Source organism: Battus philenor, unplaced genomic scaffold (assembly GCF_028537555.1).
Source record: "Battus philenor isolate CCGP_79_NKW_IND1 unplaced genomic scaffold, ilBatPhil1.0.hap1 SCAF_7, whole genome shotgun sequence".
NCBI lineage: Eukaryota > Metazoa > Arthropoda > Insecta > Lepidoptera > Papilionidae > Battus > Battus philenor.
The window spans coordinates 7863326-7875681 of NW_027181737.1; the positions used below are offsets into that span (position 1 = coordinate 7863326).

The following is a 12356-nucleotide window of genomic DNA, read 5'->3' on the forward strand; positions in this document are numbered from 1 at the left end:
TAATTTTGTTTTAGAATAAACATTAGTACCAATAATTTGTAGAAATAGCGTATAAACTAGTAAATATAATTTTGCTTTATTAAATATTTTTATAATTAAATATCGCAAAACTTATCTTATATTTGAAGACTCCTAAGCTTTTGCAGTGAATTTAACGTCACCTAAATTCTACAATATGTTTAATCTACAATAACACTTTCTTACAAAACTCGTTTGGTAAACTGATCACCAGTGACCCCTTTTACTCTTTCTTATAATACTCTGTGACGACTTAGGGAGCTATGAGGTCATCTTATAGTTTTATGTAACTGCGTAAAATACAAATAGATAGAAACACTAATGGAACTGAAATACCTTTCAAGAACTTTAACGCCTAATATTTTAAAACAGCATTTATTTTTTTTGCATAATTGGCTAATGGCTTGACGTAATAAAAATAGCAGCTAGTCACATATTTATTAACTACGTGTTTATGTTGTAATAAATATGGCGGTAATAATGAAATAGGCAATTTAAAGTCTAATTTTGAAGATCAGAAAATCCGTAAATTTTGGTTGGTTATAAACAAAAGGTCTTGACTAGGTAAAATATTTCATGGTTATGTTATGTCGCACAAACTAATTCCAAGTTTTTGTTTTTGGCTGCGATTAAATTTTTTTTCATAACTGGCAGGTACTTGTATGTATCAGATAAGGCGCTGCGCTTTGTTACCGTGTTAAATTTTGCGGAACCCATAAACTTGTTAAATAAGATTTCTGTAAGTTCATTATTACTTCAAAAATGAATATTTTAAGAGTTCTGTCCGTAAGTAACTGTTCATAACATATTTTAGTGTGAAACGTATTATTTTGTTGTGAATATTCGTCATCAAGTTGTGAAAGTTGGGAATTCCATGGATCTTTTGAGTTAGTATTGAGTAATGCATAAGGTACATGGAATGCAGGAATTTCATCTCTGTCTTACTACTGTTACTATTAAACAAATTACTAAATGTTTACATTTATCTTTGTATTAAGTATATTTGGACACACGGTTGGTATTTTTTTACATAAATGATTATTACATTCCTACGCAATGTTTAGAATATTTTATCTCAAAAGTTATAGTGATTATGTATGTGAGTTTGCTATTCAAGTGCTAAAACATTTTACGTTGTTTGCCCCGGGTAAAAATATATTTCATGCCGTCTTTAGCTATTTTAGAACATTGAAAAATGCTGTTCCTCCATTCGTATTATCAGGTTTGATGTCACAGATAGCAAAGGTGCTAAACAGATTTATAGTATTTAAGTAAGTTCAAAGGTTCCCTAAAAGGGTTTGGCTTGGACTGTAGATTTATTTATTAATTGGATGAGGCATCTGCCAAGTACGTAGTTTTTGGAAACTTTATGGAGTTACTCAGAGCAAGGAATCCGTAAAGGATTTCCTTTTGCGTTGTCAGTAGTAAGTTGGTTAGTATTCTGATCAGGATGTACCTGAGCTTATGGTCAATTGTCAAAAAAAGAAGATATATCTTCTTTTGTAATAAAATTTATAACATTATATAGCACATATGTATGGTAGTGCAATAAAATTTGACATACTTGTAATTACCAAGTATTGATGAGCTCAGACAGAACAAAAAAATTAGATTTTTCTGGCTGTGTTTTTTGTCCCTTAGTTACGTCACGGTCCGTAATGGACTGTACCTAGCCATTACAATAAATACATTTATAAATAGTACCTGTAAAAGGTTTTTATTATTATTGAAAATGTTTTTCATACCAATTATTTTTTACAGATTTTTTGCTACGTTACAATAATTAGATCAGCGGAAAACGATACAACTCATGATAAACAAGTAAGGTAAGACTTGATGACATTGACAGTCACACAAACAGGTAGATACTAAATAATAACAAAACCACGTTACTACAAAAGACCATTATCGTTATGTAAATATTCTATTCATTCAAGAATAATAAGCGGCATTATTACATTAAAAAATGTAAAAATATTTCATTAAAAACTGTTTTTACACATAAGTATTGATAATTCACAGGTGTATTAAAACAAAATATATCGAAACAAATTTCAGTTGCCCTCCAGTAAAAAATTACCTCAGAGGAGAATTAGTAATTACAGCGTATGTGTATTAAGTAAAAATCTCAAAAATATGTGTACGTGTCAAAAATATATTTATTTTATCATAAAAAACAATAGTTCTGCTAAATTAAAAGATCTTGAAAGTTTTTTTAAAGATTTATATATTAAAAAGCTTTACTTTTATAAAAAAAAAACCACGAGAATTTCTTATAAATATAAATATTGATCACGAAGCACAAATTTTACTAATTTATAAAACAAACTCCAAATAATTTACATTCAAAAGGACATATTCCTCACTAATTTATATTTACCCTGACAATTTACTGTTAGTGCCGCCGGCAAGAAAGATTTACGAGAAAAAATTCGGGTCAGAGATTCTGCATCTCTGTTCATTACAAAATTATATACAAGTCTATTTAGTTAACAAACAAAATGACAATTTGCAAGTTTGAAAATGTGAATGTTATGAGGTCATTATCGATTCATATTAGTACAATATTAATTACAGTGACCCCTCATGTATGTCACGAGAAGAATGCATTTGTAAGATACAATTTATTTTAAGAGGTTACAAGTACGTTGTTAATAGGATTGCGACAAGCCTAATTTTTGTTTATCTTCATAATTTATAAATAATAATAAAAGGAAACTATATTTCTTTTAATTAGAAACAAAAGAGAACATTTGATAGATATAGAAATTTTTCAATGTTCATCTTTCACCTAGACCTCAAAAACTAAGTTCGTTTTATACATTTTTTGTTATTACATAATGAAGAAAAACATCGCTAGATATTGTTGATTGCTTGATTCATCCAACGTGATTATAAAAAAAAAATTATAATCATGTTGGATGAATATTACTTTAAATAAAGATAACATGTTTTATTAGAAAAAAATTTTTCAGCGCAGGTGTAATAGATAGTAAATTATCTTCCAATAAAACCTTTATTTTAAACGAAAGGCGCAAATCAGTGCTAATCATAAACAAATCTACGGCTCTACGTAATGGAGCACAGGCTCCATCAGTCAAGAGTTTATTATACTTAGACTATGACGATAATGGTAACAAATTAAACGAATTTTGGATGTACAATCTGGACAATGTTGCAACATTCTTCGAAGTATTCTTAGACACAAGGATTTGCCAAACTAAATGTGAAGATTAATTACCTAATTTCAAACTAAATTGTTTCTCCAATATATCATACGAAAAATTAATTATCCAACTAAGGAAGCTAGTAAGTCTGGTGGAATATTGCCTCTATTCAAAATACTACCATATTCCTGAAAATAAAAAACACATTTGAAAAACATGCATCAAATAGATTTCATTAAGAAACTATTACCAAATTAGCTGTAAAAGAAAAAAAATCAAGATTGAAATAGAAAAAATAATATTCGTTTTTTTAATTTAAATTGACCGATATGACACCAAAAAGTATTAGGTAAAGTTTCAAAAATTTAAATATTGTAATCTAAACTTTATGTAAAAATGTAAATAATAATAAAAAACACTTTTAACAAATCAAAATTTTTTAACAATGCATAAGCAATTTCCCTATATAAACTGAATCATCATGATATCTCTGGCACTTTAGAGACTTGAAATTTGGAAGAAATACTCCTTTCGCCATGTAGGAGTCAACTAAGAACGGATATTGCAGAATTCCACGGGCAACAAGGAGGGACTGAGCGGACGTTTATTAAATAAATATATATTTTCAAACTATACACTTAGATAAATAAAAATGGGCCAGAATATTCCTTTAAGCATGTTAGCATTTTATGCTATTCAAAAAGAAAACAATAATATACGAAATCTCGTAAAAAAATTATGAAAGCTCTTAATTTACAATCTGCTCCACAATCATCATTAAAGGGTATTTCTTAAGTATAAATCTTGTAACATACTTGAGCTTAATGTTCCAAGTCATGTCGTAGATTTATTTTTTGTTATTGATTAGTGTTGCTTGCTGGTTTGCGACAACAATATCTTTTGTTTCGTAGAGGCACAGGGATGAATACGTTTAAGAGATCCTAGATCTCTAAATAACTATCCCCAGGAACCACGGTTTGGTCACGTTTTTTATTTCATCGCATTAGCGCTGTCTATACAAATCTTTAAACACGAAAACATAATTAAGATTTTATTAATAAATTACCTCGTCATCATAGTCAGAAGTAACAGTTGAGTTCTCATCGAAAACTTCCCCATTAGTAGTGACGTCATTAAGATTTGTGGTACTTTCCTCAATGTATTTTCCCGTGTTAGCTTGGTTGTTAGAAATGCTGACGTTCAAGTTATTAATGTCACTGCTTTCTGAATTTGGTACCTTAAATTTGAAGTAATTTAATTTTGTACCTAACTGTAGGTAAATATAATACTTGAATAGTAAGTAAAACGAAGTATGTTCGTGGAATTAAACAGTAACTGGAAATGACTAACAACAAGGAAATAAGAAGAAGTATGTCAATCGAAGTAAAACAAATAATCAAATAACTTTTTGCCTAAAAATATCGTCTGCCAAGCGTGGCAGTTATATGATATACCCCCATAGATATCCTAGGGAGAGGCCTATGCCTTGCAGTAGGCGGCTATGGACTGAAACTAAATATATATAAATATAAATTAGTAATATAAATTATTGAACGTAATAAAATATTTTCGTCAAATCCATAGAGGCTTACAGTTCAACAATAGAAGGTTCACCAAATTTAATCAGTTTAATTCCTTCTTTGTATTTTTTTTATCATCATATACAGTGCAGTATGAAAAAAATACCAACAAGGATCAATTTTAATTACGTACTTCCTAGAATTCAAAACCAATTCTTGTCTCTGATGATTGATTCAATATCCTTAATATTGCATCAGTCGACAGAGCGGCTTCAATTTAATGTTTATCTTAACATTTAAGGATATTTTTTTCATAACTTTAGCTTACTTATGAAAATAAACTCACTTTCAATATATCACTGCTAGAATTATTCAACCTTTTATCATTTGCCTTTGGATTAAATGAATATTTCGTATCATTTAAACTTTTAAGTGTGCTTTGTGGCTGATATAATCGTTGTAATTTTTTGGATTTTTCGTCATTTCCTGTTTCTTGATTTTCATCGTGGAAATGTACACGATAAACATTATAACCGGGAATCCTCAGTGATTTTATTAAATCTCCAATATTGGGTATAATAAATTGTTTCTTATTTACACCGGAAACTAAAAATGTACTAAACACATCTTAAATTAAACTGAATGTTTGAAATTTAATAAAAATAAAAAGCTTAAGAAATACATACGCTGCAATGTCACGTTTGGTCCGAATATCCGATGACAAAAGTTTTGAGTAATTTAAAACATTAAATTTTTTTGAGTAAGGCTGAATTTCTTTCCGTGCATAAATACAGAAAAAATGGTTGAACAAATTAATTGAAATTAGCAGAAATAATATCTGTAAAATAATGTCTTAATTATGGTAGATAGTAGTATAAAATTACATATAAATTATTAAAATGGTCAAGGTAAATACGTAAACAATATGTGTAGACAACAAATAATGTAAATTAGAAAAAAATCGTGAAATCGAAACAAAGATATAACATCGTTCTTTATTTATGTATCATGTTAGACTCACCTTTATTTCCATTTCGAAGTTATTTCAATATAGCTATTGATATAATAATTCAAGATTATACCAATATTTAGTAAGTTTACACAAATCTCTTGATTTTTGTAGAGCAGATACAAAACTTTGCTCCGCTCCACTGAACTTAAAATTTGAATGAGCTGTAAATCCATCACGCGGTACGAGTTTTTGTTATTCTGTGAACGTTATTTTACCTCGAAAATTGGGGTTCCACAGAATATATAAAAATGCTACTGGTTATTATATTAAAAACGTAAACGTATATTTTAAAAAATAATTTATAGCGCAGATACGTAAATTAATCACATCAATTTTAACAAAAAGGATGAAAAGTTTTTAATAGCTTGTGTTTTCTACTTACGCAATAAACAGATGCTTTAGTTACGTAGTGTTTCATTAGTTTAACAAGATTAGTGATAAAATATGTAAAATAGGGAAAGCTTTTGAATAAAAAAATAATTTTGTTCAGGGAAATGCGTTAAAAAGACACCTGTATAAAAAAACCTTTTTTTTTATAAAGAATGTATATTTAAAACAGATTTTATTTGTATATAAAGCCTGTGATGTATAATAGATAACATATAAAAAATATATTTAGCAGAGTTATCTTGCAATAAATAGTTTTGTGTATTTAAGGTTTGTTTTAATCTCTAATTACGACGTATCACGCAGGCACAGTTTCTTTTTCTCCGTTTCGATCGGTTCTGTACGTTGCGGTAAGATACCCGTCGTGAGACATTAGCTAGGTCGCTAAGTCGGTATCGGCCATTGTCCATCGTTAATAATCCCATACGTACACCTCGCTTTAAAGCCCTGATAATAATAAAAAATAAGTTAACCGTCCACTGCAACAATTTAATGTTTAATGACACCCCTAAAGTGCGTAAAAAAGAGAACAAATAACATGAAAGGAATTTGTACTCTGGAAATTTCAAAACGGAAAGAATATATATATTACTTTCCGTTAGCGCAAATATTGCCAAATATTAAGAGCAAATATTGACAAATCACATTTAATTGTCCCAAATTCATTTATATTAACGAACATTAAACATAAATGTATATTATGTATTTTTTATGAATTCATTTAAAATACTTTTTAATTTTATTTTTAAACCTTTTTTTTGTAAAAAAGAAAAAAAAATGCATTTCGCTAAAACAGAAAAAAGATGCAGTCTCTTTTTAAAAGCGAAATTGTATACGCTATATGCGATACTAAGCTTTGGATACATTATAGAAAAATATTAATGAATTTTAAATAAAACAGATTTAACAAATTTTACTTATTATAAACCAGGCAGAAGTAGCTAAGCTAGTCGACTAGGGACGTTTGCGTCCAGCTAGCGAAAAAATACCTATAAAATACATATAAATAACTGAAGTCGTTTAAATAATTAAATACTGTATATCAGAGGAAAAAAGGTACATTTCTACTTGGTTGAAAATTGGAAGAAGTCACGTAAAGTTTATGTCTAGAGCCTACCGATGGTCCATTTTATGTCATTTTTTGTAATATTTATTTTATAAAATCAATCTATTGCTTACCTGGACACTTTCCTGCTAATATTGGGATCATCAATTTTAAATTCCACTCTTATAAATTTAATGATTGTACGAGATGTCCAGCCCGTATTTTTCATAAGTCTTTTTAACGCTGAAAAAACTATATCTCTTGTTTGGGGTTTCACTGTTTTGGTCATAACTGTAAGCGTTTTTAGATATAAATAAAAAAAATATTGGATCAAAATTTTCAAGTATGTATTACGCAGAGTATGACATCGTACTCTTTTTAAATGACAATTAAAGTCAACTATCCTCTTTGAATTCAGTAATGTAAGCTTTCATAATGATTAGAATGACAAGGAAATATTTAGATGTCGTTAACATCGATTTTAAACAATAATACTTTGTGGTAGTAATATTTGTCATTTAAAAAAAAATTATAGAAATGGAGCCTCCATTTCTTTAAAACAATTCTATTAAACGATGTAAGTCATTTATATATTTTGAAATAACTTTTGTATTACAAAGTTAATGGAAAGTTGTTGTTAGTTACGATAATGAAGTTTGTAAAATCATTCTTGATTATAATACGTGTTTGTTACAGGTACTCTTCAATGTTACTAAAATTTGTAGTTTAGTTGAAAAAAGAGATTTTCCTAGAATAAATGAAAGAGAAATGCATAAATTTAAAAATTTTATTGTCTTAAACTATTTTATTTTAACCCAGAAGTGAGGCAACAACGCCAGGTGGCACAGCACCACCAGGTCCCTGTTCAATGGTAGGTTTGAATCCGGTATCGTCAGCGATATACGTGACAGTGTAGACAACACCATCCGGTCCTTGCCATGAATAGGACCCCTTTATAGCGACGAACTCATCTTCTGCACCGGCGTTCCTTAGTTCGCCCTGTTCCTCTTTTTTTGTACCGTCACTTTGTTCGAATCTAAAAATGTTTTTAAGTTTATTAATTTGTTAATCAGAACACTTTAATAAATTACTCGTAGGTTACGCATAAACAACCGTAAAATTTGACAGTATATATTATACCGGCGTCTTTAATAATTAAATTCATTGTCATTAACAAGTGAAAATGTTTAATCACTTTGGTTTAGTATATTTATTCAAAGTTGAAAATTATTTGCTTAATTTCGTAAGGTAAAATATTAATTAATATTGAATCAATGAAACAGTTAATCCAGCGGACATTGTGTCGTATGCTTATGTTATTCATTAATAACATAAAACTAAGAAATTAGCATAATATCTTATTTATTGCAAGACCCTAAACATTTATAATAAAAATAAACAGTTAATATATAGATAAAGGTAAATTTGCGGAGGCCCATTAACAATAAATTTAACATAAATTTTTAATTCGTCAATCGAGGATTTCCTGTACGGAGATTCAAGGCAGTACCACATTCCAATATTATTATGAAAAATGTCGTAAATATTTCACTATATTAAACTCATATACGCATATAGATGCGTGTATGCGTGTGATATGTGATCGAACCTTAGATTATGATATGTTCATCGCGATATAAACTTTAATGTTTAGAGACTTGAAATTCGGTAGACAAATTACTTAACCGAATAGAGGTCGACTAAGAATGGATTTAAGTAATGTCACCCGCGAGGCGGTTAAGGAGCGTGCATCCATTCATTTAAAAAACTATTATTTTAAACTACGTGTACAGTAACTAACATGAATGGATTTTATAAAATTACACCCACAAAAGGCACGCAAAGCGAATAACGCATAGCTGGTATAAACATTTAAGAGAATGATATTAGGATAGTTAACGATATGGCGTTTCTTTGCCTATTATTTTTAAATTCACAGCGTTTTGATTGCAATATTCACCTACACATGATGGAGTCTATAATTAGTCTTAGCTTAAGTAAATCAATTTTGTACATACCAAAGTTACTGTGCACATTTAGATGTTTAAGTTATTAGAAAAGCAGTTTAATCAGAGACGTATCAAATTTAGAATAGCTAGTAAACATAATATGTAAACATATACTTCTTTAAAGTCAACAGGAATGCTAATCTATTTAACAAACATGTTTATAAGGTATGTGAATTACAGACGAATAGACATCCAATGTAAGGCATAGGCTATCTCCAAAAATCGCATCGATGACTGGTAGAGCTGCCCCTAACCTAGTTCTTACGAACCTAACAATTTCATCGGTCCATTCAGTATGGGCCTACCTATTGCACGTCTACCGGCTCGTGAACACTTGATACTCTACGTTTTCGTATTTTTTTCGATAGCTAAAGATATAAGAAGGAGTGCGTAATTTAGTATTATATATAGATTTTAACAAACGTAAATAGTTCTGGGAATAGTACTAATATAAACAAAAGTTTAAATTCAATTCCCAAGTAACAGTCATTACATGAATTGTAATGACGCACGATTATGTTTATAAAAAATACTCAAATACAGGCTTGCTAACCTAACTGCTGTTTTTGTACATACTGTAGTCAACATCAAATGAAATATACAATGTATGTTTACATGTTTTAAATATATGTGCAGTTTGAGAAGTGTTAATAAATTAGAAAAATTTATAAGAAAAACTTACGCGAAATTGTATGAGCCTAGTCCGTCGTTGTCAGAATCGAAACGCAAAATTTGAACTTCATCGGGTTTCAGATTCGGACGTTGTGAAATCTGCGGCGCAGCTGCAGCGATAGCCAATAGGGATAATACGACCAACTGAAAATAAAATCGTCAATCATTTATACTGTGAACTTTTTATGAACTCCAACTTTAAAAATTACAGTTCCTACAAATACGTTTCAGGCAATAACAGACGTTTGAATTTCTAAAGTTAAGGTAGAGAAGTCTCAAATAAATGACAGCCTTCAATGGACATAATACTTTGCATTTTGGCTTACTATATGACATGTACTCAGATGAAATATACGATACGTTCAGAGATAAGATGATGTAGGTATTTATACAAGTAACATTACAATAATCGTTATTAAAATAAGTAAAAAACATTTTTACAAAAATAGCGATGGTCTGATATATTTGAGTAAGACAAAAAATTAGTCATAGAGGGTCGGTAAACTTGAATAGGAGTAGGAGTGGATGGAACTCTTTCCAACCAGTTCTCGTTTTGTCAGACTATGATTGTTATGAGGACAAAGGGTTGAGGTGGACACTCTGAGTGGGCAAGACGAGTAATACCGAGCAGAGAGTTCTACCAAGACTAGTTGCACTGCTAAACAGGAGGCAGTGGAGCTGTGATGAAGAATCATCCTTCACTGGAAAACCAACGACCAGATCCGCCACCGGGGACTAATAAATAATTTTACTTGTGAATACTCGCTCTCTCTCTATTCGTCTGGCCTCTGGGTGATGGACTGGGGAAGTTTGTTGCTCGTCTTAGGTAAATAGACTGAAAAGTAAGGTGGCCTATGTTGCGGCGCAATTCTCCTTGTAAGGAGAGAAAAAGATTTATTTTTCCCGAGAAAACTTTGTGGGTGGAGCTGCGAATCTGGGAAACAAAGCCTTCTAAAGTCTTCATAGATAGTTATAGTGAAGGAATGTCGGAGGTGTTTAGGTCAGAGCAAGTTAGAAAAAACCCTTCTATTACCGGAGTCGAGATGCCAGAGTGAGCAGAGTCATTTCTTTAAATAAACCAGGAGGAATATCTTGCATTAGTATCTCGTCGATATGACTGGTACGTCTATCTACTGTGGCTCATAAGATGATTTTAGTAAGACTAGCCACTAAAATTGTGTTATACACTTGTCTCAAAAGAATTGAGGTAAAGCGAGCTTGTTGGTTAATGGTTTCTTGTAGTTATATGAATTTTAATTTTAGTAGTAAAATATCTCTATGTGAATTATCAACACAAAACAAATACACGTCACAGGCACTTCACATTACGTTAAGTCACTTTAAATACCTTAAAAAACGTTAATAACTGACTATTTTACCCACCAGTTTCATGATTAGACACGGGTACGAGCTTTATTTAATCGATACAATCGCAAAGTGTATGCATGGCTTAAGCAAACTCACATTATATAGTTTTTGGTATATACTATTGCAACATACAAGTATTTGTCTCGTTAACTTTGTATGGTTGACCACTGAGATGTCGCGACAGCGAAGACCTTGGATAATTTAAAGATGACTATGATGGGTGTCTTTTCGTAATATCTTTTATTCAATCCAAAAATATGCTTGATTGTAATAAGCGGTGTGGTAACAATGTCTTTTTACAAATATATTTTTAGATAAAAAAATAATTAGTTAGTTGTGCACAATTTTTTTTTGACTTATGAAGGTATAAGGTATACGCTCTTCTTAATATTGTTTTATAAACTGAAGGATAGTAAATTGCTTTTAAAGTAATGAGCATTAACACTTTTGAATCGTTATGAATAAGTTCACTGAACTTAGGCAAGTATAATAATTAGTTTTCTAAAATTTTGCCATGTCTTTTGTATTATACATTGTGATAATTATTCAATTTAATAATATTTAAAAATAAAACGATCTGTTATGAATATTTCGCTTACAGAAGTTTTAGAATTAAAACAAAGAAAATTTGAAAAATCTTAGAATCAAAACAGCGTTGGTCAAATTTTATTATTTAATTGGATAACATTCTTGCAGTATCGAAATCAGACGCAAATAATTTTAAATGTCGGCGGGACTATCAAGTATTAACCTTTTAAATGTTTGCATATTTTGACCCTTCATTTATTTACGTAACTTTTGGCCTATTGATATTTTAAGACTATTAAAATTGTTAAAAAAGCTTTTGTATTTTTGTTGGTTTATAAATAGATACACAAAAATTTTAAACTAGTTGGGTAACTACATTTACTAGTAGTACAGTTATGTAAGATTAAAAGATGGAGTTGTCAACCTCTGATCATTGACATAGAGGTTGCTGGAGTTTCTTCTGCAACCTCTTGTCCCAGCCCTGATGCTTTCCGAAGTTATAGTAGTATTCTTAGCTAAGCAATAGCAAAAGGTCAAGTCAAAATTCGGCGGGTGATATACTAAGCAGAGGTAACTTCGTGGTAGCTTCGCTACCCTAAAAGAGGTTTTAGGGTGAGTGCCCTCAGCACC

The 12356-nt window shown here is 30.2% G+C and overlaps 2 protein-coding genes across 2 annotated transcripts; both read right to left on the reverse strand.

Moving 5' to 3' along the window:
• Window positions 1-3004: 3004 nt before the first annotated feature.
• LOC137931157 (uncharacterized) lies at window positions 3005-5738 on the reverse strand. Its single transcript, XM_068774559.1, has 5 exons — window positions 5727-5738; window positions 5392-5543; window positions 5052-5322; window positions 4252-4422; window positions 3005-3373 (listed from the first exon to the last, which is right to left on the reverse strand). Exons 1-5 carry the CDS (start codon window positions 5736-5738, stop codon window positions 3308-3310), a joined length of 672 nt encoding a protein of 223 aa, XP_068630660.1. The 3' UTR covers window positions 3005-3307.
• Window positions 5739-7949: 2211 nt separating this feature from the next.
• Window positions 7950-11266, reverse strand: LOC137930864 (endocuticle structural glycoprotein SgAbd-5-like). The gene is made up of 3 exons (XM_068774202.1): window positions 11214-11266; window positions 9841-9974; window positions 7950-8185 (listed from the first exon to the last, which is right to left on the reverse strand). The coding sequence occupies exons 1-3, from the start codon at window positions 11220-11222 to the stop codon at window positions 7960-7962; spliced, it is 369 nt and encodes a 122-aa protein (XP_068630303.1). The 5' UTR covers window positions 11223-11266; the 3' UTR covers window positions 7950-7959.
• Window positions 11267-12356: the final 1090 nt, after the last annotated feature.

What these genes read in the sequence shown, in the direction of transcription:
- LOC137931157 (XM_068774559.1), bottom strand. An exon ending in ACCAAACGTGACATTGCAGC is followed by an intron (nt 5,323 to 5,391) that starts GTATGTATTTCT and finishes AGATGTGTTTAG; the next exon opens with TACATTTTTAGTTTCCGGTG. An exon ending in CTAGCAGTGATATATTGAAA is followed by an intron (nt 4,423 to 5,051) that starts GTGAGTTTATTT and finishes TTCAAATTTAAG; the next exon opens with GTACCAAATTCAGAAAGCAG.
- LOC137930864 (XM_068774202.1), bottom strand. An exon ending in CTAGGCTCATACAATTTCGC is followed by an intron (nt 8,186 to 9,840) that starts GTAAGTTTTTCT and finishes AAACATTTTTAG; the next exon opens with ATTCGAACAAAGTGACGGTA.